The 27,450-nt window shown below is 37.8% G+C and overlaps 2 protein-coding genes across 3 annotated transcripts in view; one reads left to right on the top strand and one right to left on the bottom strand.

The window, feature by feature from the left end:
• Positions 1-27,450, top strand: part of tectb (tectorin beta) — an 87,599-nt gene that overhangs the window by 52,199 nt on the left and 7,950 nt on the right. The gene's annotated exons all lie outside the window — the stretch shown is intronic.
• On the bottom strand, positions 169-26,163 carry gpam (glycerol-3-phosphate acyltransferase, mitochondrial). Of its 2 annotated transcripts, none has more exons than XM_022668950.2 (21): positions 26,015-26,163; positions 20,085-20,205; positions 18,972-19,091; positions 18,218-18,291; positions 17,173-17,286; positions 16,668-16,817; positions 16,425-16,524; positions 15,357-15,493; positions 14,881-14,980; positions 13,598-13,810; positions 12,934-13,047; positions 12,265-12,350; positions 11,482-11,597; positions 9,262-9,332; positions 8,876-9,140; positions 8,363-8,514; positions 7,588-7,665; positions 6,335-6,466; positions 5,412-5,601; positions 3,985-4,043; positions 169-3,882 (listed from the first exon to the last, which is right to left on the bottom strand). In XM_022668950.2, the coding sequence occupies exons 2-21, from the start codon at positions 20,169-20,171 to the stop codon at positions 3,766-3,768; spliced, it is 2,475 nt and encodes an 824-aa protein (XP_022524671.2). In that variant the 5' UTR covers positions 20,172-20,205; positions 26,015-26,163; the 3' UTR covers positions 169-3,765. The 2 variants fall into 2 exon arrangements, with proteins under 2 accessions (XP_022524671.2, XP_022524672.2); XM_022668951.2 differs by lacking the exon at positions 26,015-26,163 and adding an exon at positions 23,270-23,800.

The following is a 27,450-nucleotide window of genomic DNA, read 5'->3' as shown; positions in this document are numbered from 1 at the left end:
TGTATCGTTATTAACAAAAAATTACTACCAAAGAATAAATGTTTTTTAAGTCAAAAATGTTTTAAAATCTGTTATCATATTATTGTTCAACCCAACTATTATAATAACCAGAAGAAACACAATGAGCTCAAGCATGCATGTTATACAAATGACAACAGACCCACCATAATTTGTTAAACTATGATTCATTTATTTTACAAACAAAAAAAGTTTACCAGTGTTTGAAAACATTGTTTTGCAGACATTGGAAACATGATGACAGTGAGCAACTAGAGCTGGTGACAGGGGTGGTGTTTAGCTCGTTACCTTAGTACCAAAATAGCAATGGTAATGTGAGGAAACTCCAGGGGGAAAACGGCTGTACACTACACAAAATTTCCTGATTAATAACGACTGTGAAGAACAATCTTGTTTTAAAGCTGCTGTTCCCTTCTCCTTGCAGTGATTACGGACGGCTGTCTCGTGAAGGCATGAGTCATTGTTCTAACAGCGGTAAAGGGTTAGAGGAAGAATTACGCAAGTATCTCTTAGTTATAGTTGGGGGGTTTTATCCTATATAAGAACTGTTCACAGCGAAACAGCAGATGATATGTAATGAACTGACTATACAGGGTTTTAACGTGGTTAGGGCCGTGTTTCATACTGTTTTCAGCACAGTCCACACAGCACAAAAGGGCAGGAGGGAGGAACGGGGAGTGTTAATGGCAGGATCGGCATGTAATTGCTTCAACATTTGTGCTTATTCAGGAAACTTCTCCTCAGCTGCTTTACATCACTGCTTTCTTTCCTCCCTGGGTTTAAAAAATTTGCTTTTGAGATGGAGAGCATGACAATTGCTGTGGCATTTCCTACTCAAATGAGTCATTGTTACAAAGAAAACACCACATCATCATAAACATAGTCATCAACCAAGAAAAAAAAATAGTATATTGCCTTTAGAGATAACTCTTTTCATTCACAGTCACTTTAGAACCAGTTTCAGGGCACTGCTGATCTCAGCAAGCAAGCAAACGTCCACAGACTAATATACCCCAGTGTTTCTTCACAGCTGTGTGTTTTCTAAACACGTCTAAAGACTAAAAACAACTGTTCACAAGCATGCACTTGCTGCACTTCAACAATACATTCAATTATATTAACAGACACATCCAGAGGGGGCCTTCTCTCACAAGGACCCCCCTAGAAAAGCTACACATTCACAGATTAAAACTGTAAAATCTTATACACAAGGTGCCTCACTTCTCCATTTCTCACACAGCATCCAAAAATGTCCAAAAATACTCCTCCAAACACCTGCATTTACATCATTCTCCACCCATTTCTCAATCTATTATAGGCAGGAGTCGTGAAGACTAAACCACAGAAAATAATAAATAGTAGTGCACTATCCAGTAAGCAACGTCTACGAGATTATTTCTCTATAAACATCACAGAAGTAGAAAACATTGTTATAAGCATCCTAAAAAAACATTAATGAAAACAAAAACACTGTCTTCAGGACTCATGTAAATGCTTTTAAGTACCAGAATGTTAGACTAGACCCTGATTACACCTGATCATGTCATGTAAGCAGTATCTAGATTAGAAGGGGGACAATGAATGGGAAGAAGTACCTTGACGGATTTTCTGCACTCATTTGTCCAAGGATATGAAGTAGTTTGGTGTGTATGTTTACTGTGGAACTCTTCCTCACTCTGCCTCCAGCATAGTTACTTCTCGTGAGCACAGTCTGCAGCCTGAAGAGCTCATGTGGCTCAAATGCATCTTAGGCCACCTCCTGAAATGGTGTGCGTGATCAAAGTGGTTTGTGTCTGATTAAATGCATATTCGGAGCGTTTACACTTGCACAGTCATTCAGGATCCAGATATAATCCTGATACTCAAAATGCATAAAGTGACCAGGTGTAAACAGGGTCTTACTTTCAGTATGTGGTTTGGTGAAGGTCAATATAAAAGTTCATATCACAGTAAACAAAAAAAAAAAACGCACACAAACTACACAAGACATTAAAACTCAACATGGAGCAAGCAGCAAAACTATTTGATCAGTTTTAGCATTTCCATACAACACGACACACCCTATTGCAATAAAGAGAGAGAGTTACTATTAACATTATTCTTATTGTTATTTTAGAAAAAGACTGATGCTAACTAGCTGGTGTAGGACATGCATTTAGATGTGAGCTTAGTTCAGTGGTTTATTCCTTTGTACCTTGATCATCTGCCTATTCAGCACTGTTTTTTATTTTTTGTGTTTGGCAGGGTAAAAAGCAGAAATACTGTAACATATATATCATACAAAGCTGCACACTGTGTGCACCTAAATGCCCATTAAGAGCTCCTGGCCTGAGGAAAAAAGAAAACGTAAAAAGTAAGTGCATAGAAACAGGGGCAATCATGGCTATGTCTAAACTGTCAAAAACATATTTTTTTTATGCGGACAGGATAAAGTTTTTTTTTTTATAGTGCACTGACGTAATGCAGTAAAGCTTCAGCAAGTGAACCCATATTCTTCAAATACTAAGCAAATTAAAAGCTTTTTTGTTTTTTTTGTTGTTGTAGTGGCATACTGCAACACTTACAGCATAAGGTATGTATAATTACAATGGGGATGTACAATGATAAGCATTGGGCCCATGTCTAAAACTGACTGGAGATAGAATATTTACTGTACTCAGGAAGAGAATAATGTAAGGTTTTACATTTTACTGCACATCTATGTGCTGTATTTCTTTAAAAGGCTGATCCAGATAATTTCATTTCTAATTTGTACTTTTTATAAATGTTAAGGTCCTGGCATGACAGATATGTACAAAGAGGGAAACCTTGATCCAAAATCCCAGTATTCTTACACTACTGCATGATTTTAACAGAACTACGGTGCTACTTTAAAACAAACAAAAACAAAAAACAAGAAAAGAAGATCCACTAACAGGCGATTAAAAACTGGCCTTTACCAGACTGGCCCTTAGCTTTTCTCTATTCAGCAAACATGCACATATAAACTAACTATGACCTTTTCTCCTGAATAATCTGTGGCCTTCAGATTACTTTCTGTGACAGAGTGATGATTTAATAGGGAATTTCCCATATATACGGAAATGCATGTCACTTTCCATTCAGCAACTTTTAGATAGAACAAGGTAGCAGTTCATGAGTCAAACACACAGCTTATTGAATGTTTAAATATTCCTTTACATCTAATACATTTACATGACAATCTATGAAAGGCTAAAGATACATTATATCTACACACATTCTGTCCAACAGTACGAGTGAATTCAATGCCCTTAAAAGTGAAAACCTACACCAGCTGTCTTCTGTACAGCAGACTGGTTTAAACTGAAGGCAACCTGTATGAATAAAGAGTGACATTCACATACACATCCGAGATTTAGCGGGAACCAAGCAGACTGGCTCAGAGTGTAGCGATTAAACAGGAAAATGTGAAAAAACTCTATGGCAAAGGACAAGCAAACCAGACAGGAACAGGAATATTTTGCACACAGCTGTCTGGAAAAAGGTCCCTTGCAAATGAGCAGGAATGAGTGCGTTGAATGAGTTTCTGCACTCGGGTGTGGGCGTCTGGGAAAGCATCTGACGAAGGGCAATGCAGGCTCAGTCCAGTCCTAGTTGTTTTTCTGAAGGCACTTCTGGGTAAAGCTTTCCATAAAGTAGCACCTTTGACTGTTGTGAGTAGCCAGGAGAGGAGAAGCCCTTGAGCAAGACATAGGGGGTTAATAGTATGACTGCCCTACCGCAGGCTCATAGCAGACTGAAGCCCAGGATGTAATGCAGGAGCTTGTTCCTGTTGGCCTGAGGTTGGAACGTAGTGCTCAGCTCCAGACGACACACACCATCTTCACAACGCTCCTTCAGCACCTGTCAATCACATACACACACACACAAATGCAAACCAGCACTGAGTAACACTGCTATAAATTACATTGACTAAACCTTAAATATGTGTACAAGTTGTCTCACCCCCAGCTCTTTAAACGTCTTCACTGTATTTTTCACGAGGTAGTGTGTAGCACTTTCTCCTACAAAAAAAGCACACAACAGACATAAAAATAAATAAATAAAAATTGTTCAAAAATATAAAAAAACAACAGTCATATATCGAGGGTTGTCAGACACAAAGGTACACAGAAAGGTACACAGCTTTCCCATCACTCAGAAAAGCGTGGACCTTGTAGCTCCAATATATCAACTTTAAAGGATATAATTTTTTTACTGTCCTAGTCATCAAAAATGTTCAATACATTGTAAACAACAACTGTCAAATTCACATCAAGCAAAAAAATGTTAAACTTTAAAAAAGTGAAATTACAATTTTCTTAAAAAAAAAAAGAAAGAAAAGGAAAAAAAAAAAGAGGAACCACAACAAGTTCTACCTGGTAACTGGTTCACCGCACATTTAAAGTGCTCCTGTTACCAAAAAAGCACATCACGTGAGCGAAGAGTGCATCAGGATGTTGCGTGTACATCTGCACTGTCTATGGGCGCGAGAAGTTGCTGGCACTAGTAATCTTTCACAATTGTGAAAGCCCCTTTTGATTTGTCAAGATCTTCCCCTACTGCTCCCTATTTCTGACTCAGTTTACCTTATGTCTGAAGTCTGGTTATAACTCAGTAACACCAATGAAACTAAGGGTGCTTTTACACCTGCCTCGTTTGTTCTGGACTTTCATAGCAACACGCCAACGTCAGACGCATGTCCTTCTAAAACCAATCAGCGTCCAGTTAAGGAAAACGCATCGATAAGTAAGTGATGGTGAAAGGATGTGTGTAGAGTATCACACAAAGGTCTTTGGGGCACTCCCTAAACTGCAGTGTGAAAACAAAAATAGGTGGACCAAACATATACAATGTAGCAAACACATGAACCTCGGTTCAGACCACGGTCCGGACTTTCAGGTGGGAAAGCACCCTAAGAGTAATCTAAACCACCAGAAACAAGAAATCTGATAACCCTGATTTGTTGCTTTTTTCCCCAGCTATACTGAAATTGTATTTAACAAGGTCTGAACTTTAGTGCATTGTTACACCCCTAAGCAGCAGTGTTGTCTAAACTTAAAGGTCACTTCATTCTACACATCCACCTACCTCGTTGATATATATTTTAGGCATATATGTATACACTCTAAATTAATCAGTGGATTTTTCTGTATGCCATTGCTAAAGGGGTAGAAGATGACACTAATGTACAAGGACAATTACAGTAATTAAAGGGTCTTGTGTGAGTCATATTTGTGTAAAATACTGTTATATGACTCTTTCCCCAGTTCCCATGCTTCTTTCACTTTAGATGCTTCTGTATCTTCTGTATCTCACAGCTTGTAAAATGCACGTGAAAAGCACATAGTTTAGTGGTGGCTCAAAATGTGTCCAGGCTAGCGGAGACTTACCGAATGCTGCCACTCCTTTCTCTGTGCGTGTGAGGAGGTATCGGAAAAGCTTCTGAGTGTATTCTCTCTCTGCCATGGGTGATAGCAGACTGTGCACAAAGATAGCTGCCCCACTGTAGGCCTCCAGCACTGGACTGATCACTCGCTGAAGAAATGTGAAGAACTCCTGGTGCTCTGGCAACGGGCTCACCTAAAACAAAATTCAGCATATTAGCTTTTTTTTATTACATTACATTACAAAAACACAAAAGCTGCATAGATGCTCGTGGTGCTTCTTTATAAAAACTGTGAAAGTCGTACAGCTCAACTGACAAAAGCAAGGCTGTGCAACATAAAAATAATGTTAATGATGGCAAACCCTTAAGATCTTTGATTTTTTTTTTTAAACAAACATGAGATTAAAAAAAAAAAATCACTTCAGTGTCCCTGAACTGGCTCTGTAGCTAAATTATATAATATCATTCTTGTATACAAATGTCACATTACATTTGTATGTCAGATTATATGTTTTCCAACATATTAAATTCAGCAAAAAATATGTTTGTTTTTTTTCTTTCATTTTTTTACTTTCAAAAATCAGCAGAACATAATATTTAAACAGGGATTTAGGCCGACTCAAGCATTTTACAGACTCAAATTCTGTTAAAAGACATAACCCCCTAATTTACATTGTTATCATTATATTATACCAAACTAAGTGGTTGGCGTTTTGAAACTATAGCGTTAGGATATATGCTCACAATACATCTTCCCACTGCTTTTATTTAATCAAGTCAGTTTTGGAGTAGAGTCATGTTTTGATTGGCTGTGCTAAAGGTTAAGTGAAAAGGGGGCAGCAGGGGGTTGTCAGTTTCATTATGACTAATAAATAATATGGTTTCCCCTAACCACCCACACCCACACACTGGTTTGTTCTGGTTCACCTTTAGATAGCGGTCCCTTTGTTCCTCTCCAAAATCACTGTCTTCATCCTCCTCATCGCTCCTCCAGGACAGGGGCTCAGGGAATTTCTTAGGCCACGGTTCCTCTGAGGGGCTCAGCTCTTCCTGGTCCTCCTGAACACAAAAGAAAACAGCTGGATATAAAAAACTGTCCATATTTGGCAAGGGCTCACGGAATGTTTTGGCAACTAACATTAAGAAGAAAATGGCAAAAAAAAAGCACTTTCATTTTCAATGTTTAATCAAATGAAAGTGAAGAAAAAAAAAGTCCTATTGAACATCTGGCCCAATATTTTGGCCAAGTTTTTACATAAAAATTATAAATGTTTATAAAAACCCTGAGTTTTGTAATTGCCATTTTATGACTTTATAAAAATCTTAATTTTGTTATTATTTATTATGACACTGAATTATAAATTTATGTTGCTGAAATACTCCATTTTACTTTGTTGGAATGCCTGCTGGGATGTTAAGTAAGTTCATAAAATATTTGTGATATAATTTTAGAATATAGAATAATTTTATATAATTTGTTTGGCCAAATATTTTTTGTGTTTGTTAATGTTTAAGAAATAATAAAATAATATTAGAATAATTTTATATTATTAGTTTGGCCAAATATTTTATTTTATTCAATTTCAGCCCAACATTTTATTTTTGATAAATACACAGTATTTAGAAACTTTCTCACTGCTTACTTATTCTTGTTTGCCAGCAGCAGAGTGGACACAATATAACCGATATCTGGTAACAGTTATTAACTCAATAATTTCCCAAAATCAAAAATGTCATCCTAGATAAGCAAGAAGCTTTGGGAACACTGACTCAAGTTTTTGTCAGTATGGTGCATGCCTCCATCTAGTGGCTAACATGCATGCAACTCACATTAGCAGCCCAGGCTCTATAAAATATTTGCATATTAATACATTCTCAGCGTACCACAATTCCTCTAATTTTGCTAAACGTGATTCATTTTGCAAAAATAATCCCTCTGATCTTTTTTCTGGTCATATAACAAATCAGCACAAGCGGTTTTGGGGACAAAGTAATAGCAGGGGGTTGAAGGAAGATGAAGAAGAGATGCTGATGGTATAGAAAAACAGCATCATGGATGTTAATAAATCCTAACAAGTGAAATAATCTTAAAGCCAATTTATGTAACCCTTTTCATTCTAAGAGGTTTATTTTTTCACTCATTTTTTGCGTCTAAGGTAAACAAGACAATGAGTACTCACTTCAGCCACAATCAGCACACCATACTCGATCAGCCTGGTCACAGCATCCTGGAAGACCTGGTAGATGGTCTGACAGGGCTTTAAATAGAACATATGGAGTGGATCACATTAGCCCCAGCATATATTTCCATATACAAAAAAGGTGAATTATTTAGCTTCCAAATGAAACAGTTTTAAACTAATGACAGTGGTGCAGCTGGCCATTCATTAAAGTAGCTAAAAAGAATAAAAGAGAACCCACAAACACTCAGCTTCTGGCATGTTAATGTAGGAAAAACCTTTTTTAAACATTTAAACTTAACTTATTTAGGTTTCTCAGTTCTGAATCTGATTAAACAAGAATACTTGTTCATTAATTTTGGCTTAAATAAGCTGCTTCATGTTGATATACCTTCTCAGATGTTTTTGGGCGTCAGTGTGTCTTTCATATTATGAGGGTGCAAAATATGCATTGGTTCAAAAAAGGCATGTGCTAAGTCTCCTAATTAATCATGGGTGTGTTTTAGGTGTAACGTGAAATAAACCAATTAGCATGTCACTTGCCATTTACTTTAAGAGCCAGGTGTGCTCTGCATTGGCATCTTAATGGTGCAATACTTGTGAGCAGGTCATTTACGGGAACAGCAATGTGAACTTGAAACTTGAACTTTAAAGTTTCATGTTTCAAGTTAGATAATTGAAACTTGAATTGATCAGGTACAAAAGTAAATCCATGGAGTTCAGTGGCACATGCAAAAACCTTTGACCTGTAAGCATAGACTCCCACGTCTCTTACCATAGCAACCTGCACTTCATTGGAGAGAAAGTGGGAGAGGCCCGCTGCTCTGCGAATAAGTCTCTCTTGGCTAAGCAGAGTGGAGGAGGAGCCAAGTTCACCATTACATGCCTCTGCAGCCTGTTCCCTCAGCATAGCCAGGGTGCTACATGCTAACACACACAGACAACAACAAAATAAAAACATTAGTCTCTCTGCATCCTGTCTACATACTTGATGGATGATCTGTTTGATTGGTATAAATAATATTAATGTCATGCTAACACAGTAAGATCTAGGTCACTGATTAATTGATTGATCATTTAATAGTATATTCAAATTACACCCTATTAAAGTGTAATTCACTTTGTTCAGACACTGGAGTTAAAATATATTGTTAAAATAGCTTTGAGCATACACTGTATACTGAAATATCAAAATGTACTTATCATTACAAGCCTACATAAATTATTAGTCAAATCAAATCTCTGTTAACTCATGCCCCTACACAGAGAATAGGACAGAAGAACATACCTATGATGGCGTCAGCAATGAAGACGTGGAAAAGACCATTGCTGTAGAAATTGAGCTCAAAGAGTGCAGGAACGGTGTTGCTGGGAGCGATGATGAATTCAGTGTTTCTGTTAGTGCTGGTCACATTCACACAATTGCCCAGAAGATTAAGCGCATGCATCACTACATCCTCTGAATTCCCTGAGAAACCCAGGTCAAAGTCCCGTGACAGGATCTCCTCCTTCATATTGAAGAAATCCTCCACAAGCTTTGACAGTAATACTCCCTGTAGGGCAAGAGAATTATCACTATGAGAACTGAGTTTTAACCATGAAAATAACTGTGGTTTTACTATAAAATTATGTATAGGGAATGTGGTTTAGAGAGTTTAACAACTGATCGCTTACCTGTCTGTGCCTGTACAGTAGGAGACAGGCCACAATATGAGTGGACATGATCGCTGAAGACTTGCTGGCAGCTGGAATAAAACAAGAGAAAAAGCTCAGGCTTTATGTCTTCTCAATACACTGGCAATACGAATGTGTTAAAACATCATGCAATTCATTTCAGCTCAGTTATGGATCCAGTTAAGGTTGAGTGCCCTATGTTTTCTAAGAAGCAGAGATCAGGATAAGTATAATGGCTAGCAGACAACCTTTATGTATGCTAATAGATGCTAAAAAATACAACACAGAGTTAACTTCAAAGTTTAAAACACAACACTACTCTTAATATTTTTATGAATCAGGGCAACATGGATACAGTCCTTTGAAAGAGCCATAGTTTGTTTGTTTGTGCCATTACTGATAAATAAAATCCAATTTTCAATGGATTATCTATTTCATAAGGAATATTATTGTACTGCAAACATGGACATGATTTGTTGCGGGTGCATTATGCTTATTTATATATATTTATAAAAAAGCTTCTGCCTTCACATGCAAAAAACGGCCTAATCACACTATAGATGTAAGGATGTGTTTTTTTTTTTTTTTTTTACAAATGAATAAACATCCTAGGTTATATTGTTAAAATAACTTTCATTGATTACCAAGACTACAAGTACAGAACCATTAGGCAATTGTATGTATTCTTATACCGGACCTAAAAATATAAAGGGGGGAAAAGACTATACTTACTAGGGATGCAAATGATTAATCAACTTTAGATTAATTGTCGATCAAGAGGTTGCTCGAACAAAATGTATTACTCGCAATTAATCGCTAGAGGGCGCTACTGTAGTAACTTAAACAGAGCGTGGGAAAGAGAGGTGAACACGTCTCGCGAGAGACCAGGGTTGAAAACAAAATGAAGCGGGCAAACAGAAGTGCGGTGTGGGATCATCTCAACATTGTTAATTTAGGCGAAGAAGTCAAATGTTCTCTGTGTAATGCGGTATTGAAATACAACAGTTCCACCAGCTCACTCAGTTATCATTTGAACACTGCGCATGCAGCTGTCCTAAATGGCACCAGTGCACCTGGTCAACCTTAAATCACAGCTACAATGGGAGAGCGAGCGTGTGATGAGAGAAGGGCGGAGGGCATTACATGGATATGCAGAGGATATGCAGCATGATCGAGAGAGATTTTATGCCAATCAATACAGTTGACGGTACAGGATTTCAGGATCTCATTGTGTTCCTATAGCCAGGATTGTTGAGGATTTCCTAATTAATAGCCTAGATGCAGTTTCTTCATAATCTGTAGGCTCAATAATATTCTTTTCGGCTCTCTATTTAATTTCTTCTTTTTTTTTTTTTTTTTTTTAATATGTATAATGTTTAAAATCCAAGAACTGAGCCAGTCCTTAGCTTATTTCTTTTTTTTTTAATTAAAGAATGTATTTTGTAATACCATAAAAAACATGTCTGTTTTCTTTTCCTAATGCATAATTACTTGAGGAATATATAATATAATATAGTACAATATAATTATCATAATATAATATATACTTTTTGGACTAGTGTTTTAACTATTTCGCTGGTATTTTTAAAGGCCCTATCGAAACACTGAAATTCAAGTGTAAAAAAAGCCGCTTATCAATTAATCGAAAGTCTATCAATAAGATCAATCAACTAATGATTAATGAATTAATCGATAATTTGCATCCCTAATACTTACTATTTACTACTCTAGACACTATTCTATCTCCATAAAAGAAGAAGCCCAAACGCCTATTATTTTAATAAAATATCAGGATGTGCAGGAATTTCTTCACAATTAAAAAAACAAAAACAAAACAATTGTACAAAAGGCATCTCCTCAGTGTAGAGATATACATGTATGGCAAGAGCAGAGGACCCAGGTTCACCTCAAGTTTGTAAGTCAATTATATTAAACATTTACAAGCAAGCTGCAATTCCACTCCTCCCCAGATCCCCTGACCTGCCGTCCTTAAAAGCAACACCAACAGACTGTTGCATTCAAACACAGCGGAGCGTGATTGGCTGAGAACAACACGCCACCAGAGTGAGGACTGTGTAACCGATGGTAACCTGCAGAGGCTGTCAGTCACTCTGGCAGGCTGATTCAGAAACAGAACCCCATGTTTCTGTTTGCTGTAGAGACTCGGAGTAGAGCTAGCTGTAGAGAAAAGAAAGCACTGAGGTTTTAGAAAACTCTTACTAAAGAGAACATGCTTGGCCAGGTTTGAGATGATCTGCCTCCTCCAGGGCTCGTCAAATAGCTCTCTGGAGTCTGGGTGCTCCTCTTCTTCTCCGTTAAACAGTGCCTGATCTGGCCTGTAGCATGAAAACACAACACTCACCATTAGGCAAAGTCATTAACAGGCATTATTATTATTTTAATTTTAGAGGAAAGTACAGTACTAGTCAGAAGTTCAGATGCACATGCAAATTTCTGCCATGACAATTTCTAATACATTATTGGATTTTATGAAATTTAATTTGTAAACAGGGTCTAAAAGTAATATAGTATGAGATTTTGATTGTATTTGGATTGTGACCTGATAAGATGTTATCCACATGCATTTATATTTGGTAATGAAAAATGTTTGAGTTTAGTCACAGTGTAATTCGATGGTGGTGCTATGTGTGGGACTAAATATGTAAATTAGGTTTAAAATGTGATTTAAATGTGTCTTAAATGTGTCCCACCTCCAAAAGTGGTTTAATTTGTATGCGATTTAAATGCATGTTGGGTGCTGTTACACCTACATGTGTATGTGGCTTGGCCTTATTAAGTTACAAGGCAGAAACATGGTCCTCAAACCCTCATTTGACCTGATGCTGCATCACACACTAAATCGTTATAGTTTTATGAGAAGGGATCATTTTCCAACTGATTTTAGATATCTCTGTATGTTTTTAGATATTGCTGGCTGCCAAACACCACTTTTGTGGGGATCTAAACTTTTGACTAGTGCTGCAACAGTGTTGAAGGGTGCACCTTGCTGCGATGATGGTAGGGATGAGAACCTGCTCCAAAGTGAGAGAAGCTGGGAGATTCCGGCTGTGCTGTGTGTCGAGGTACTCCTGTGGGAGACAGAGCGAAAAGACAGTTATTAGGGGGAACTTGTAGCTTAATTTTTTGGTACTTTTTGGACATTTCATCCAGTTAGTTTTGCTTCTTTGCTGCAGTTTAGCAAGTGAAGTAATAAACTTTGACATGTCCTGTCATCATATACAGTGCACACATCACATAGTAGAATTATTATACCAGATTACTGGTAAAATTAAGGGCTAATCTACAGTTACAGTAGATACAAGTATTGCGAATGTAAGCTTTTCCGCATGAACTAGTATATGATGCACATGTACACAAAAGCAAGTTAGATTTTACCACAACACTAGTCCTTTTACAGCTTTTAGTAATTGGTCTGAACAGTCTGAGGAAAATGTGTTTTAACACTGCAAATGAACCAGACTATTGTTAAACTGATCTAGACATCTTTTGGACTGTCCACATTTGGGTTCTTCTCTCTGGACTGTGGTTTGGTCACCTTTCTCACTTATTATTTTGGTTCAGACAAAACAAGGTAGGTTGGGAACATTTTAGCAGTCTGTTAGAGCTGCAAATGGCTCCTGAATTATATTAGAAAAATTATGCCCTCCTGACCTTGAGGGAGAAAGGCTGAGTGAAGTCCACACGCACACAGCCGTAATTCTTCCGGAGCATCCTAAACACTCCACAGGCAACTCCCCACAGGCTCTCATTCTTCTTAGGCTTACCCTAGAGAGAGTGAGAGATTGAGAGAAAGAGAGAGATTGAGAGAAAGAGAGAGAGAGAGCATAAAAAGCACTGCATTATTTTTATGTTTTTAGTGACTTGAAATCATAATCACCCTATGTGTATACTGGTAGATGCTTCACCATATTTATGAATATCAAAAGGTTGTTAGTGACCATAGCATCATTAGCATCACCTGCCTAATATTAAGTAGGCCCCCCTTTTTCCCCCCCAAACAGATCTGACCATTGAGACACCCCCTACCCTAGACCTTAAAAATCATACTGTTGGTATTTGACACACAAACATTAGCAGCAAATCCCTTTCCAAGTTTCCAAATCCTGTATGTTGTAAGGAGGGCCTAGGTGCACTTGGCCCTGTTTCAGGTCCACAGTTTGTCCTTTTTTGGACCCCTTTTGGCAGTTACTGACCACTGAACAACAGAAACATTTTAATTCTAATCAACCAAGACTTCTCCACAATCCTGATTTATGTAAGAGTTAACAGGCTAACTGTCTCAGTTTATTCTGTATAATAAGTTCAGGACTCCTACCAGCTGCTCGCTGTTGTAATTCCCCTCGAGGATGCGGTCGTAGGAGATGCCTACAGGGACGATGAGCACATCTGGAATGCTGCCCGCACACAGTGCATCCACCACGATGGAGAGCATACCCGCCCGTGCTGGAGATGGTTTCCCACTGCGTGAGCGCGTGCCCTCCAGATACACCTCCAAAAACTGCTGCTGCCGCAACAATTCCTCTGTGTACTGGAGAAGAAATTAGAAGCAATGAGGAACATGCAAGGTGGAACACAGTTTAAGAGGATCTGATTTAATTCAGTTAAAACAAGCAAGAAAATAACACAATGTATTCCTACAAGAAACCCATTAAAACAGAGGCTAGTTTAATGGGATTTGAAGTGTGACCATCACGTCTTGGGTAAATGCAATGATTATAATTATTGGGCAAATATCATTGGGTCGACTATAAATCAGCTATCGTTTATTTGCAGGAGGGTCTCCCTTTTTGAACAATGGTCATAAGCACTCCTGAAACGTACATTCAGCTTTACCTTTAGGTTCATCCCCTGTTTAATCTTGTTAATATCAGTTAATGTATATCTGTACATTTCTTCTTCTGTGGCAGACTAGTGGCAGCAGAGGTATATTGGTGCCCCCAACAGATCAGTTGTAATTATTATAATTATATTGAATGCACTCTCCTCTCTCCTGTCCAAATTGCTAACCCACCAATGGAACACATGTCGATATTCTAGGCTTTGTAAGGATGCAGAATATATGTTTCACAGTTTGAGCATTACGTTATTTAAACAGCAATGTTAAGCAAAGTGCATCCACTTGCAGCTTAGGCAAATTTAAACAAGGGGAAAAAGATGGTACTGGATTAAAATCAGAATTAAAATCACCAGACACTCAACATGGCATTACTCTAGTACAGTATCAATACTGAACATGATAAAGTGGTATGGTGCCACCCATAATTATCACAAGATTTTCTCAGCTTCCACAGCTTCACAACTGGTGGCAGGAAACCATTTCAACCAGTGAACAAAATCCATAACCACAATAGGAAAAAAGGGAACTGGACACTTGGTCACTCCTCCTAAACAAACAGTTTCTGCAGTTCTGTGGGCGATTCTCACAGTGAGAGTTCATGGAGGTGCACAGACTTCACATTCCTCCACCCACACACACAGACAGACAAAGAGTTAAGTGTGTTTTTCTTACAAGCAGCTTTCTGAAACTATATCAACCCACTCATTTACTTTGTGACTAAAATCACAGCAGCAGATTCAAAATTCTGATTGTTTACTTACTGAATATAACAGCGATCTGTACAGCACATCTTTCTTCCCGTCTGAGGTCTCGTCCAATTTACGGCGAATAAAGAATCCTCCCAGTTTACGGATCAGCGTGCTGAAAGACAGCAATTGATAGAACATAAAAAAAGCAGATAGACAAACACAAAAGGCACAATAAGGCACGGTCACATGCATATTATCTCTGTTATGCACAAGGCCTTGTATTTCCAGAATGACTTGTAATGAAAATCTTTGAACATTTGTCTTCCGCTCTGACTGGGGATTCTGTATTGTATGTTCAATTTTTTGCCTGATTCTCTGTCCTGCGATTACATTTTTATAAAGCTGCTTTGTAACAATATCAGTTGTAAAAAGTGCTATACAATTAAATTCGATTTGATGACTTCCATTTTTTTTAGCTGGTATTTGGAGATACACGATTTCGTCTCAGTGATTATGTGCTGTTTGAATAATGTTAGACACTCACTCACCTGAAGATTGGGATGTTGAGATTGTTGCCAGCAGCGATGTGTGGGGCTTTGATGTTGTGACAGAACAGGATGAAGGTGATGAGAAGGTAGTCAATGTGTGACTTGTGTACAGGGAGGAAAACCAGTGGAGCATTGTGCTGAAACAAAGCAAATAATAGAACATGCTCACCTGACCAACCTGGATGACATTTACAGAGGGGTGTGTCTGGTTGACACACTATAAGATTTAGTAATCAGGTCCTTGTGGCTTTCATACTACATGATTGTGCTGAAGTCACAGGTATTTCAGTGGCTTTCACACTAAATGACTGCTCAATGACACATGGTCACAAATTACGGTACACAATCCTTCATCTTGCTGACTCATCTGGCTGCTTTCCAAAAACATGCGAGCACTAGCGATGCCATGCAGATAAACAGGAAAATAAAAAATAAAAAAATAAAAACTTTTTTTTTTTTTTTTTTTAAACTCGCCAGCATCAGCTCAGCCACAAGTCAGCTCAAAGTAGCAGTAATGCTGGCTTCTTTACTACTTGTGTTAACTGTAGGAAAATGTATGTTTTGGCAACCTACCAACCAGTCTACTCACATTCACAACACCAGTATTGGAACACTCCCCTTTTTTGTTTGGTGTTTGATTAATGGTAACTGGCTAAACTTAATTTGGGAAGTATTTTTATTTTTATTACTCCTCATTTTGCTAATTGCTGGCCGGATTACTGTGCTTTACACAGTTTCCAAGGGGGTGCTAGGATTACTAGTGCAAAAAATTTTTTTCTTTTTATAGAGTAATGCAATTAGTACATGGCCTGACTAAATAAATACAATAAAGTAAACATCAGAAAGGACAACTGATCAAATCTTTAGGCCGATGACAATGATTTGTCAGTTAAAGCCTTAAAATTAACGTATATATATATAGTATAGTATAGTATAGTATAGTGTGTATATATATATATATATAGCAACCCTCAGATATAAATCAACATGTACGTAAATGTTTTTTTTTTTTTTATGACTGCTAAAATAAGTTGTTTTTATAAAAATAAGGGCAAAGATATATTTCACCTCAGTGGCAGCTTTTTTCAACATCTCCAGCTGTCCTTTGTGAATCTGTATGCTCCAGAAGAAGCCATTGAACAGTTTCAGCAATGTCCACCCTGTTAACCTATTGTAGAAAATGCAATCAAAGATAATAACTGTGATCCAATAATCCAGACAAAGGCTTTAGGTGTGGTCACAATGATCAGATTACACTTCTGCACAACATGCAGGAGGCTGCAATTTAAAGAATAAAGCACACACACACACCTGATGAGGCTCGGGGAGATACTGGCCACCATTTCCTGCAGAAAGTTTCTGGCCTTACGTCTCACTTTACTGATGGCCTTCTGGTCAGCTCCAGCCTCCAGATCTGCAGCACTGGCCTCTGATGCCACATCCACTATAGCAGTCTGTACTCTGTCAGAGGAGCACAAATAAGAATGTAACCCTCACTCACACACTTTTATGTTTCAATATTTGTGAACACCCATTTTACTGATCGTATTAGTTGGACGCATTGCTGACATAAATGTGCAAATGTATAGCTTTTCTAGTCCCCGTTAAAACATTTTGCCAATAGAATGGGTCTATCTGGGAAAAGGGTAAAAAATGAAAAAGACAATGCCTAGAGTGTGCTAATCTGTCATCAAAGCAAAATGCGGCTACTTAGAATAATCTGAAGTATAAAAAATGAAATTAAATGTAAAAGAAACAATAGCATATATATATATATATATATATAATAAACCCTGCATGTGTGGTCAGTTCTTACTTGCTGCTGTTGAGGACATTATCCACCACATTGCGGGCGAACATGTCCTTGCGGACATCCCTCTCCAGGACAAAGAGCACGTAACTGAGCCTCCGTGCCAGCCAGCCTCTGTGTCTGCAAGTAAACAATAATGCAGGCATTAGTGAAGGCACATCACTGTACAGCAAATTGTACAAAATATCAAAATTATCATATATCTAAACAGAAATGCAAGTATGCTTATTCACAAGTCACAAAAAGACATGAAAAAGACATTTTTGGACAATATATTTTCCCAGAAATAATCACAATTTTCATCATAACCTTTAGACCATTTTATACCACGGACATTAGGACAATTAATACATAGGCATACAAATGCATTTAAATATTACTTGAAAAAAACAAAACAAAAAAACTTTTAAATAATTGTATTATTTAGGCATTGTAATTGCAATATAAAAAAGGGCTATATATTCTAAATCATTAAAACATAAATAAAACAAAACCAAAGCTTAGCATAATAGCTCATTCTCATTAATGTACTTTATTTTAAGGGGCAATATTTAATATTAAAGCAAAAATTATTGAAATTATGTTCATATATTGTACAGTAAGTTGATTTTAATTATTGTGACAGACCTACCTAGAAACTTTAATATAGCCTATACATAGATTTACTGCTCCCACTTCTCAATAAAATTTGACACATATATTCACAATTATCTATTAATAACTCCTATTAGTATGAAAGGCAGGGGGAACCAGCTTAGGCAGCCTCTAGCATTGGTCACTGGATCTGAACATGTGGTATCCGCTGACAAACAGCATTAATATTTAAGGCCACAGGTTTCCACTCCTTCATCTAACAGATTTCCACCTGACGCTCATGCATACTCGTAAAGTGGGGCAAGCCGAGGACCAGCCTATTAAAGGTACCGTTACACGTGTGCATATTTGTTGTGAGGGAGATAGGGTAACATGAGTGTAGCAGTAGCCGTAAGGGGTTCGCTCTAGTGATGTGCATGAGAAGAACTTCTGAACAGTATTACAGGTCTGTGTTTACCTTGTGTGAGTTTCATTGATGTAAATCACATTACGGAGGCCTAATGAGGGGATGCTTGAGTTAAAAAGCCATTCCTGAAACAAATCAGACAAAAGACATTTTTAGTTATTAGTTAACACAAAGTCTTCCTCACAGTTTTAAGTGTTACTTAAGAAAGAAAAAAAAGTACTACAATAAATGTCATAATTTATTACAAATGTGTCTATACAGTCTACATTGAAACAATTTGCAAAAGCAACCTTTTTTAAAATAATTAAAATGATGTCAGAGGACCAAATTATTTACATATCTCCACCTATTCAGTATACTGCAGTTTAGCCCTGCCTATTTTTATTTCAGCTCTGAATGTTTGTAGTATGAGGCACAATACAGATTAGCCAGAATACAGAATATTAATTTTGTTTTTGTAAAAAAAAAAAAAAAAAAAGAGCAGCAATATAATAATATAAAAAAGAGGTACAAAATATGCCGTTTAAAAGAAGCACATTATAAAATAATGGGCACATCAAATCATTCTACATTCTAAGCTAAAATCTATTTCTATAAAATAGCGAAATGGTTATTTTACTAATAACAATAACCATTTTTATACATAACCCGTCTTACTGACCGCGCCTCCAAAGTTACATACAGCAGTTGCTTAGCCTGGAATAATAATAACAGCGACACTGTTCTACCTGTTACTTTAAGGTAAAATGCTACATAGTGTTGCTTTGACCTCTGCTCAGAACATTCAGAACCTGGGGTCACTAACCTGACTCTGTGGTGTGCATGAGTGACAGCATCTCCCAACAAATGGACGTTTTCTGTTCAGTAGGCCATCCTTCCATGTGCTGGTCACACACCGTAGGACAGAAGGGCTGGAGCTTCGATCCTGAAAGGACATCCACAAAAACATATTAAAAAGAAGGGCATCAGCACAAACAACCCGCAAGCTACCGGTATTAACCAGCATCCAGAAGACAGACATTTGGATGTTGGACATTATCTGTAAACATTATGAAACATTAAAACAATTCAGTTTACTCCTTAATCTGTACATAAAAAATAGGAAAATGTAGGATATGAGCCTTTTAAAATGTTTGTATAGTAGAGTACAGTATACTAATTATCAAAATCTGATTCAAAAACAGATAAAAAAAAAAAAACACACTGATCAGACTGATACTAATTGGGATGATATCAAAATTATGATGCTATCGGCTGATAATTACTTTTGAGCAATATTTCAAACAGTTATTTGCTGACGTATTTATTGTATGCCAGAAAACGACCAAGTGATAGTGGCCACATGACTACAATTAGCTGAGCTACTTTAAAATTAATTTTTTTTAAGTTATTTTGGGGTGTTTAGTCTCTAAGCAAGTTATAAATGTGTATATTGGCATCGGCAGATATATACATGTGTAATATTAGATATTGGCATCGGCCCAGACCTCCCACATTGGTATATCCCTAATATTTTTAGTAATGACTTATTATTGACATGGTCTTTGCATTTCCATTAGTGACTATTATTTTAAAACAGTCTATTTGTGGTCCAGCAGGTTAGTAGAGTGCTTACTTCACTTCCCCCTTACCATTTTTATCTTTTATTATGATCCACATTAAAAGCAAATAATAATGTGTTTGTAGGCACACACTAATATAACTCTGGATTATCAAATTGGTTTTCAAATTTGATGTCTCCTCTGACTAAACTGATTATAGCTGAATTAGCCTTACAAATCCAACATAAAGCTAAAGAAGCAAACTTCTCATCTTCTAGTGTGTCCTGAGTAATAATCTACACTCGGGGAAAGGAGTCTGTCACTCTTAATGGTTAAAGTGATCAGGCTTTATCATCCTGACCACAGTGTTCACTTACCTGCTCCTCACAAGGATGCTTCAGACGGTCTGCACTGTTGGCCAGAAGACCACTGTCCTGGCCCCCTAGCGCCAAGCTGACATCCATCCCCTCCGCTTCAGACCACACGCACACTATATACCTGCAGAATAAAACACAAATACATACAAAATGGAGAGTTAAAGCTGCTCAGACCTCTGACAGCAGTCTCCTGCTGTAGGTCATTCATATGAGCCGGGTGATACAGGACCCAGCAGGGCAGCAGTTCTTTCCGCTTGACTCCCTGCTGGAGAAATATGCTGAACAGTGCAGAAGAGAGCAGACATACTGTGCTTAATCAGCTCAATTCTATCAGCTTTCCTGTCAATGAAAAACAAGAACCCTATATTAGCTTCTAGATTTGGTCTTTTGAACGTGAGTGGTGAGTTTTGTTAACAACAGCTATTCAAATGTTTCATCACTAACTATAATATACATCCAAAATGTTTGTGGACACCTCTTCTGAAGAATGCATTTAGAATGCACGCATTGTTGACACAGATGTGCAAATGAACACAGACGCACAGCTTGAAAGAGTACGACTCTCTGGAGCAGATAAACATCAACATATATGTACCAGATGTGGGCTAGCAGAAGACCAAAAAGCCCCTCAGCAAAATACTGTAGAGCAGTGGAACTCTGTTTTCTGGGATCTAATACTTAAAGAATGAGCTGGGGAGTTGGGGATGACTGCAATCAAATCATGATAGCAATGCTCCAAAATCTAGAAGTCTTTCTTGGACACTAGATAGAGTTACTTTAACAAATGTTAATACCTTTAATTTCAGGGGAAACCGTAAATGAACAGGTGTCCCAATCCTTTAGTGTATCTGTAGTAAGGCAACACTAAAATAAATTCTTCAATTATAAAAGTATTGGAAAACAAAAACTGTATCACAGTCTACACATTTTGAGATTGTCACAATTAATCTTTTTACAGTATAGCATGATGTACAGATTACAGTTCAGTACTATGTACAATATACAGGACAGGTGTTATCTTGTGAGTGAGGCTGAGCACTAGTCAGCATGTTGAAGGCAAGGCAGAGATGAAGTAAGGCCTGATAGTGGGTGCTAGATGGATGGGACATTCTACTCTAATTGTGCATGCATTTACCATCTCTAGATACACAGTGTTGCACATGTATTAGATATAAGTTACAGGAGGCATTACCACCTACAGTGGACAGCGCAGTAGGTGGTAATGATTGGGACCAGCAGCATCTGGATAGAACTATCCATGCGTACAGACTCTACAAGAAATCACATCCACATTTAGTGCAGGTGACTCCACGCATATATCCTAAATGTCAGTGCAGCGTTCTTTAGCTTCCATGGGACATGGCAACTCGATATAAAGGTCGATATTAAGGGGACTCAATACTAAGAGCGATATAAGCAAGACAGATTAAGAGAACACTTCACATAAATGGCACTCAGTCAAAACTATTACAAGATGCAAATGTTTCTAGACGAGAAAAAAAAAATCCATACGCTGCTTTCAGAATAACTAGACAATAGAGTTGTAAATTCTAGGCCATTCCTCTGGGTCAAGTCAACACTGAGCCTAGTGTAGAGCATGACTGATTTGGAACACAACCATGGCTACAGGGACACTCTCACTACAGTCCAGCTGCGAATGATTCCGGCAGTACACGTGCAGTATAAAGTTGATGCGTCTCTTCTTACCTCTCTACCACTATCATAACGTCCTGAATGACCCTCAGCTACACTATCCTCTATGCTGAGTCGCAAACCTATGGCTGAGAGTCTCCACTCTCTGGCATCCGGTTTCAGGGCGACAGCCTCTAACCCACACCAGACCCGTCCAGACCCTGAATAAACCAGCTGCCCAGTAAAAGGGGTGGGAGAGTGGAACCAAAGGGGGTCGTGGCAGAAACAGAGAGTACACTCGTGTCCGCTCAAAGGGGTATTTATAGAAGTCATGCGGGAGAGAAAAGATTCAGCAAATCTGTTCAGGACAGACTGTACCCCTATTAAAGTTAAATGGAAAACACAACAAACTAGATCTATTAGTCAACAGACAGATTTAAAAAAGATACATTGGAAATTATTTTCATACAAACTTCTCCAAAAATATTCACAAACATGTGGAAGAGGAAAAATACATGAATATATTATTTATAGTCAAATTAATCATGGTATTTTTTGTTAATTGTAGACAAAATAAAGTAAAATCTCTGTAGAAACACTAATGTTTTTGCAACAGAGATGTGCAAAACTGGTCAAGCATCAAATTGCCACTTGATGCTGCAATTTATCCCTGATGCCTTTGGAACCATTTGGCATCATTTCTGCAAATTGGGTCCTCAATAGGGCCATTAAAGTGATTGTGTTTTAGTTTGCAAACACCAATATTTACAACATTAACATCACCATTTTTACACCCACTGTTAATTTTATCAGCTTTTTTTAATCAGCACTTTCTCCTAATTCTACAATTACAGACTGTTGTCCTTCTTTTTTTTTAAATACTTGATTATCCTCCACTCACCATGTTCTTATTGGAGCTGAATGGTAAGTGCATGGAGAACCAGGAGGATGTGTTAATATGCCATATTAATATTGGTTTCTATTGGTCCATTCATTGTGAAATTCTAACATAAAAAACTACATATTGATTCAAGTTATGGCTAAAAAAAATACTAATAGATACTTCCTTTTAAATACTACTTTCAGCATCTACTATAAAAATGTATTTTAAGATGAAAACAGTTCAGGGCCAACCACTGTTGACATTTGTTGTTTTTTTTAAGCTGAATTTCAGTTCCTATTTCAAAACACATTCAGCATCAACAAAAATGTTGTTACTTCCTTAACTTCTCTCTGGGGCTTTGCTCGTGTACACTCCCTTAACAGATAATCACCAAATCATCAGTGCTGTAAAGGACTCAGAGAGGGACCACAGCCATCCTCAATTGCAACAGTCAGATGTTATTAGTTTACAACACAACTCAGTGCACTTCGCTAGCTGAGACAGAGACTGTGGAAGAGATTATAAACTGTGATCTTCAGTCTTCATCAGAAAGAAAGTCATTTATAGATGTGTAAAACAAAACAGTAAGCCTGAGGATTCAGGGTTAGCAACAGGCTTGAATTTGCTGCTAAAAAGAGACTAAATTAAACCAATGGCAAGATATACTTACAGATATTTCCCATGAGTGAATTCTCAAGAGTAAAGAGACGACTTCAACTTGCAATTACTTTAAATAAAAAAAGAAAAAAAGAGGTAGTAATCTCATGCATCCGGTCACTCATGGGTGACTGCAATGTAATTAAGACCAGACTACTGCATATTCTAATTAGAGTGAAAGTAGGTCATAGAGGATGTAATAATCTCCTCCACGGATGAACAACAACTCTGAGCAAGACGCCGAGCAACTGCCGGCCGAGTGAGCCTGGAGAGAGGGGTGCACGCATACCCATCGTAGAGGCTAAACCAATGAAGAGTTCAATGAACTCTTGAAGCGCGCCTACATTGTGTGATGCGTTTCTGCCAATGGGTGACCGGCACCCTGATGAGATGCACAGAGGGTGGGGGACAAAAATGTTTTTTTGGGTCCTGGCTGAGCGTCAGAGGCTGCAGTAAAGCACACCGAGAGGACAGGCAGCTTGATTAATGGTCGAAGCGTACTCGGACAGCAACTCTAATTAGGCTTAGCCCGAGCAACACAAAACAGACCAGAGCTCTGGAGACATAAAAAACATCTATCTGCCACTAGCTAGACCTCACCTGAGACTGAGCTGCAGCCCTTTGGGGGGGGCGGGGCAGCAGTCTAAACATGGCTTGAGCATCATACACAATGCTTTCTCCCCTCCTAAGCAACCAACATTAAAGCAAACAACCAACAGTGTTCTGCTCAGGAGAGATGTGCACCAGTGAAACCGCCAAGCACTTTTTCCTACAACACTGGACTCATGCAAAGATGGATCTTAATAACTGTCAGACAAAAAAGCATGCAGTCTATGCCCTTGGTTGTTGGCTGATAAACATAATCTACAGCTCTGCACAATCCTCCAGAATAGTGGGCCAGTGGGCTAATCCGTCCAGCAGTCTGTTCATTTCAGAATGGGACTCCAAGGTTTAACAGGGTCTGTCTGACAAAGGCCTGCATTTATTATTAATACCCTACTATTAGACATGGCTCTGGCGTGACATACAGCATCAGCATTGGGCAAACAACAGCAGAAATCATGAGACAAAAAAAAAAAAGAAATTGTTTTTTGTTTTTTTTGCTATCTCTACCCAACATTACTATTATGGAGGCTTAAAAATGATAAGTGGTTTAGGGAGCCAATATATAGCAATAATGAGAAGAATGAAAAGATTAACAGGAACAAGGACAAAGAATACTGTATACTGTGTTATTTATTGAGACCTTGAAAATCTTGTATCATAGCAATGCTATCATTATTTAGCTAATGATAATGACATATGAATATGAATTAAATATTGTTTCTTTTGAACTACCTTACTAGTTTAACTACTTTAGTAAGTGTAGCTAACTAACAGACTGTGTAAAGTGGAGTTAAGCTACCCAAATCAGCAGATACAGGTAGTTTTAAGAAGAAAAAAAATAATTCTTATGCTATTTCTTCCCAACATTACTACTATAAAGGCTTTCATGTAACAATGTAACAATGTTTTACAGTGGTAGCTACAAAAGTTACCATAAAATGACAATTAATTGTTTTCATACTGTGAACAGGACTCATTTTACAAATACTTACATTAACACGCAGTTTTTATCTATAGCTAGGTTAGCTTAACTGATGAATTATTAAATTGGGGCGTAGTTTATGTAAATAAATGTTGTTTATTTTACTTTACAGCTTTACCTAATAGATCTGCAAACTAAATAAAAGTGTAGCTAGCTAACTAACAGACTATGTAAAGCGGAGTTAGTTAGCTAGTTAGCTACAGTAGTGCTACATGCTAGGTTAACTGTCAAAACAAAGCAGTGAATGCTTAAGTTAGCCTGCTAACTAACATTATAGCTAGTCAGCGTAGACAGTACTGATAACTTTTATACTCTGCCGGCAAGATCCTATAGTGCCTATTTTTATTTGGATTTTCCACGAAATAGTTAAGTGCTATAATGTTGGATAGGATGGTTGTTAATTGAGACTGCCTCCTGCGTCCAGTTTCCCCCGCTGCCACCTAGTCATTATCTATCTGTGTAGGTTAGCTAGCCTATCATTGCTAGCTAGCGTTAGCAGCCAGGCTAGCAGCTCCAGTCCATGGTGATGGTGGTAGCGAACTACATTATAAAAGTAGTTTGACAAAAGCTAGCCACTAGCTAGTAGTGGAAGCTAGCTGAAAGCTGCAAGAGATTCAAATCAGTCAATTAACGTTAAGCTTAAGCTTAGCTAACTCAGGACAGTCAGTGGACCCGTCCCAATAAAACGAATTCCTAAGTTTATTGGGATGCAGCCCTCCGGCTTTTGGTCAGTGTGTGTCAGCGGATTCAGCAGATGATGGTGTGTGTGTGTGTGTTGGTACAGTGGTAGCTAGATAGATAGGAGCACATGGGGATCCACCACACTTCAGTGAACACCGTGAAGATCTAGCTAAAGGCTAAACCTTGAGCAAACCCCAATGTCACAAAAGGGAGAGTAGCAGAGTGCTGCATGGCCACACAGGCCGGCTATGCTCTAGCCCATCATCCTTCACTGTCTCTCCATGGTTGTCCACTGATAGATCAGCTAGCAGCTAGCTTAGGTTAGCTAACGTTACCCTATTCTGGCTCACTCATCATCAGGATGCGCTTACTGTTCTTTACCGGCTAACCACTAGCCTGCCAGCCCGTGGAGCTGTGCTACAGTAAGCTAGCAAAAACGAGCTGTATGTAAACGAAGCCGGAAAGAATAAGTAGCTTTATCTCTCTCACCGTGGAAAAGTCCTCCTGCTGCGATCATCTCCGTTCAGGTGCTCCGGGGTTCTGTCGTCTTCGTCCTTGAGGGAGCCGGTGCTAACCTACAGTTCCCAGATCACCAGCGCCCCGCTCCTGCACCCAGACAGAGTGACCTCGTGTCTGAAGTGTCCTGAAGCTCCACTAGAGGCCAGCATTTCATAGCAGGTTCAGACTGTGTGGGTCTTGCTGGTCCAGCATCTAAATCTTTCCTGAAGAGTGAGCTATCTAACTTTAGAGTGTACTGTCTGATCTTGTTTGAAAACGGAATAATTTTTTTTACAAAATGAAAATATATCAAGGTAGAAAAATAACCTGAGAGAGTGTCTGTAGTGTTGGGTGATGGGTGGGACAGTAGACTGATCAAAGCGGATTATGTGCAATAACATTAACACTCTTTTTATGTTCTGGGTCAAATGGACTAAGAAAAAATCATTTAAAGTATTTTATGTATTTATTTCAGTATGGAACATCTTTTGCTTGCCCTACTTAGTGTAATCAACATATAATATAAAAATAAAAGCAAAAAAAACAAAAACAAATTTAAAAATAGCTCTTAATTCTGTCTACAATTTGCCACTATAAACTAAAATAAATACATACATCATCAATACAAACATATCAAGTTACAAAATGAATGTTCAGCCGAATAATCAGACAATATTTGTGTATACTTGGTGTTGTTTAATTTCAAGTGTTCTGAATCTACACTGATATTGTGATACTGTGTATTTTGAGATCAACAAACGTAAGTGTTTGTACTAATTTAAATGCGTATTAAAGTCCATAACATAGAAGTAAGTAATGTGAACATAAAATGAGGGTGTAAAATTTAAAGCACTGTATCTGTAGTGGATGACAAACCACCAGGGCTATTTTTAGGTAATTATCCGGTACAACAGGATTTTAGGTATTTGCTGATGTCATCATAAGTAGTAGAGTAAGATTTAGTGACTCACTGAGATTAAGTGATTTTTTTATTGGTTGCGTTTGTGTCCACACTGTTTTCAAACAAACCATATAAATGAAAATTGCTTTAATAAGAATGTTCATAAGAGTCGACTTTTGGAGTGCTTGGCATCTCCAGCCTGTTCATTTAGAAAAGAACTTTAAATAAACACAATTTTATGGTTGCATTACATCTTTTACTGTAACCAACCTTAAAACAACCTTTATTTAACATTGTCTAACATGCATTTAGTGCCAAATCTGACACTGAACCAATGTCAATTTAAATATTTTGGATGGTTGGTGCTCTTTTAAACTCATGCATTTAGGTGAAAGGTAAAATCAATGTGCACTAATAAATCAAATTTAACACTGAAAATCAGTGTTGTTTTAATTCATTAGAGATGGAAAAATGAACATTAATTAAATGTACTGTGTCCATCTATTAAAGGGGCAAATTTGGGATA

Source organism: Astyanax mexicanus, chromosome 15 (assembly GCF_023375975.1).
Source record: "Astyanax mexicanus isolate ESR-SI-001 chromosome 15, AstMex3_surface, whole genome shotgun sequence".
NCBI classification, from domain to species: domain Eukaryota; kingdom Metazoa; phylum Chordata; class Actinopteri; order Characiformes; family Acestrorhamphidae; genus Astyanax; species Astyanax mexicanus.
Note: the sequence above shows the minus strand (reverse complement) of the source record. Positions and strands in the feature narration are given on the sequence as shown.

Excerpts from the sequence above, each read along its gene's own strand:
- gpam (XM_022668950.2), bottom strand. The coding sequence starts at position 20,171 with ATGGATGTCAGCTTGGCGCTAGGGGGCCAGGACAGTGGTCTTCTGGCC. Across the intron at positions 18,292-18,971 it reads CATGCACACCACAGAGTCAG|GAATGGCTTTTTAACTCAAG; the intron begins GTTAGTGACCCC and ends GATTTGTTTCAG. Across the intron at positions 6,467-7,587 it reads GTGTGCTGATTGTGGCTGAA|GAGGACCAGGAAGAGCTGAG; the intron begins GTGAGTACTCAT and ends TTTTGTGTTCAG.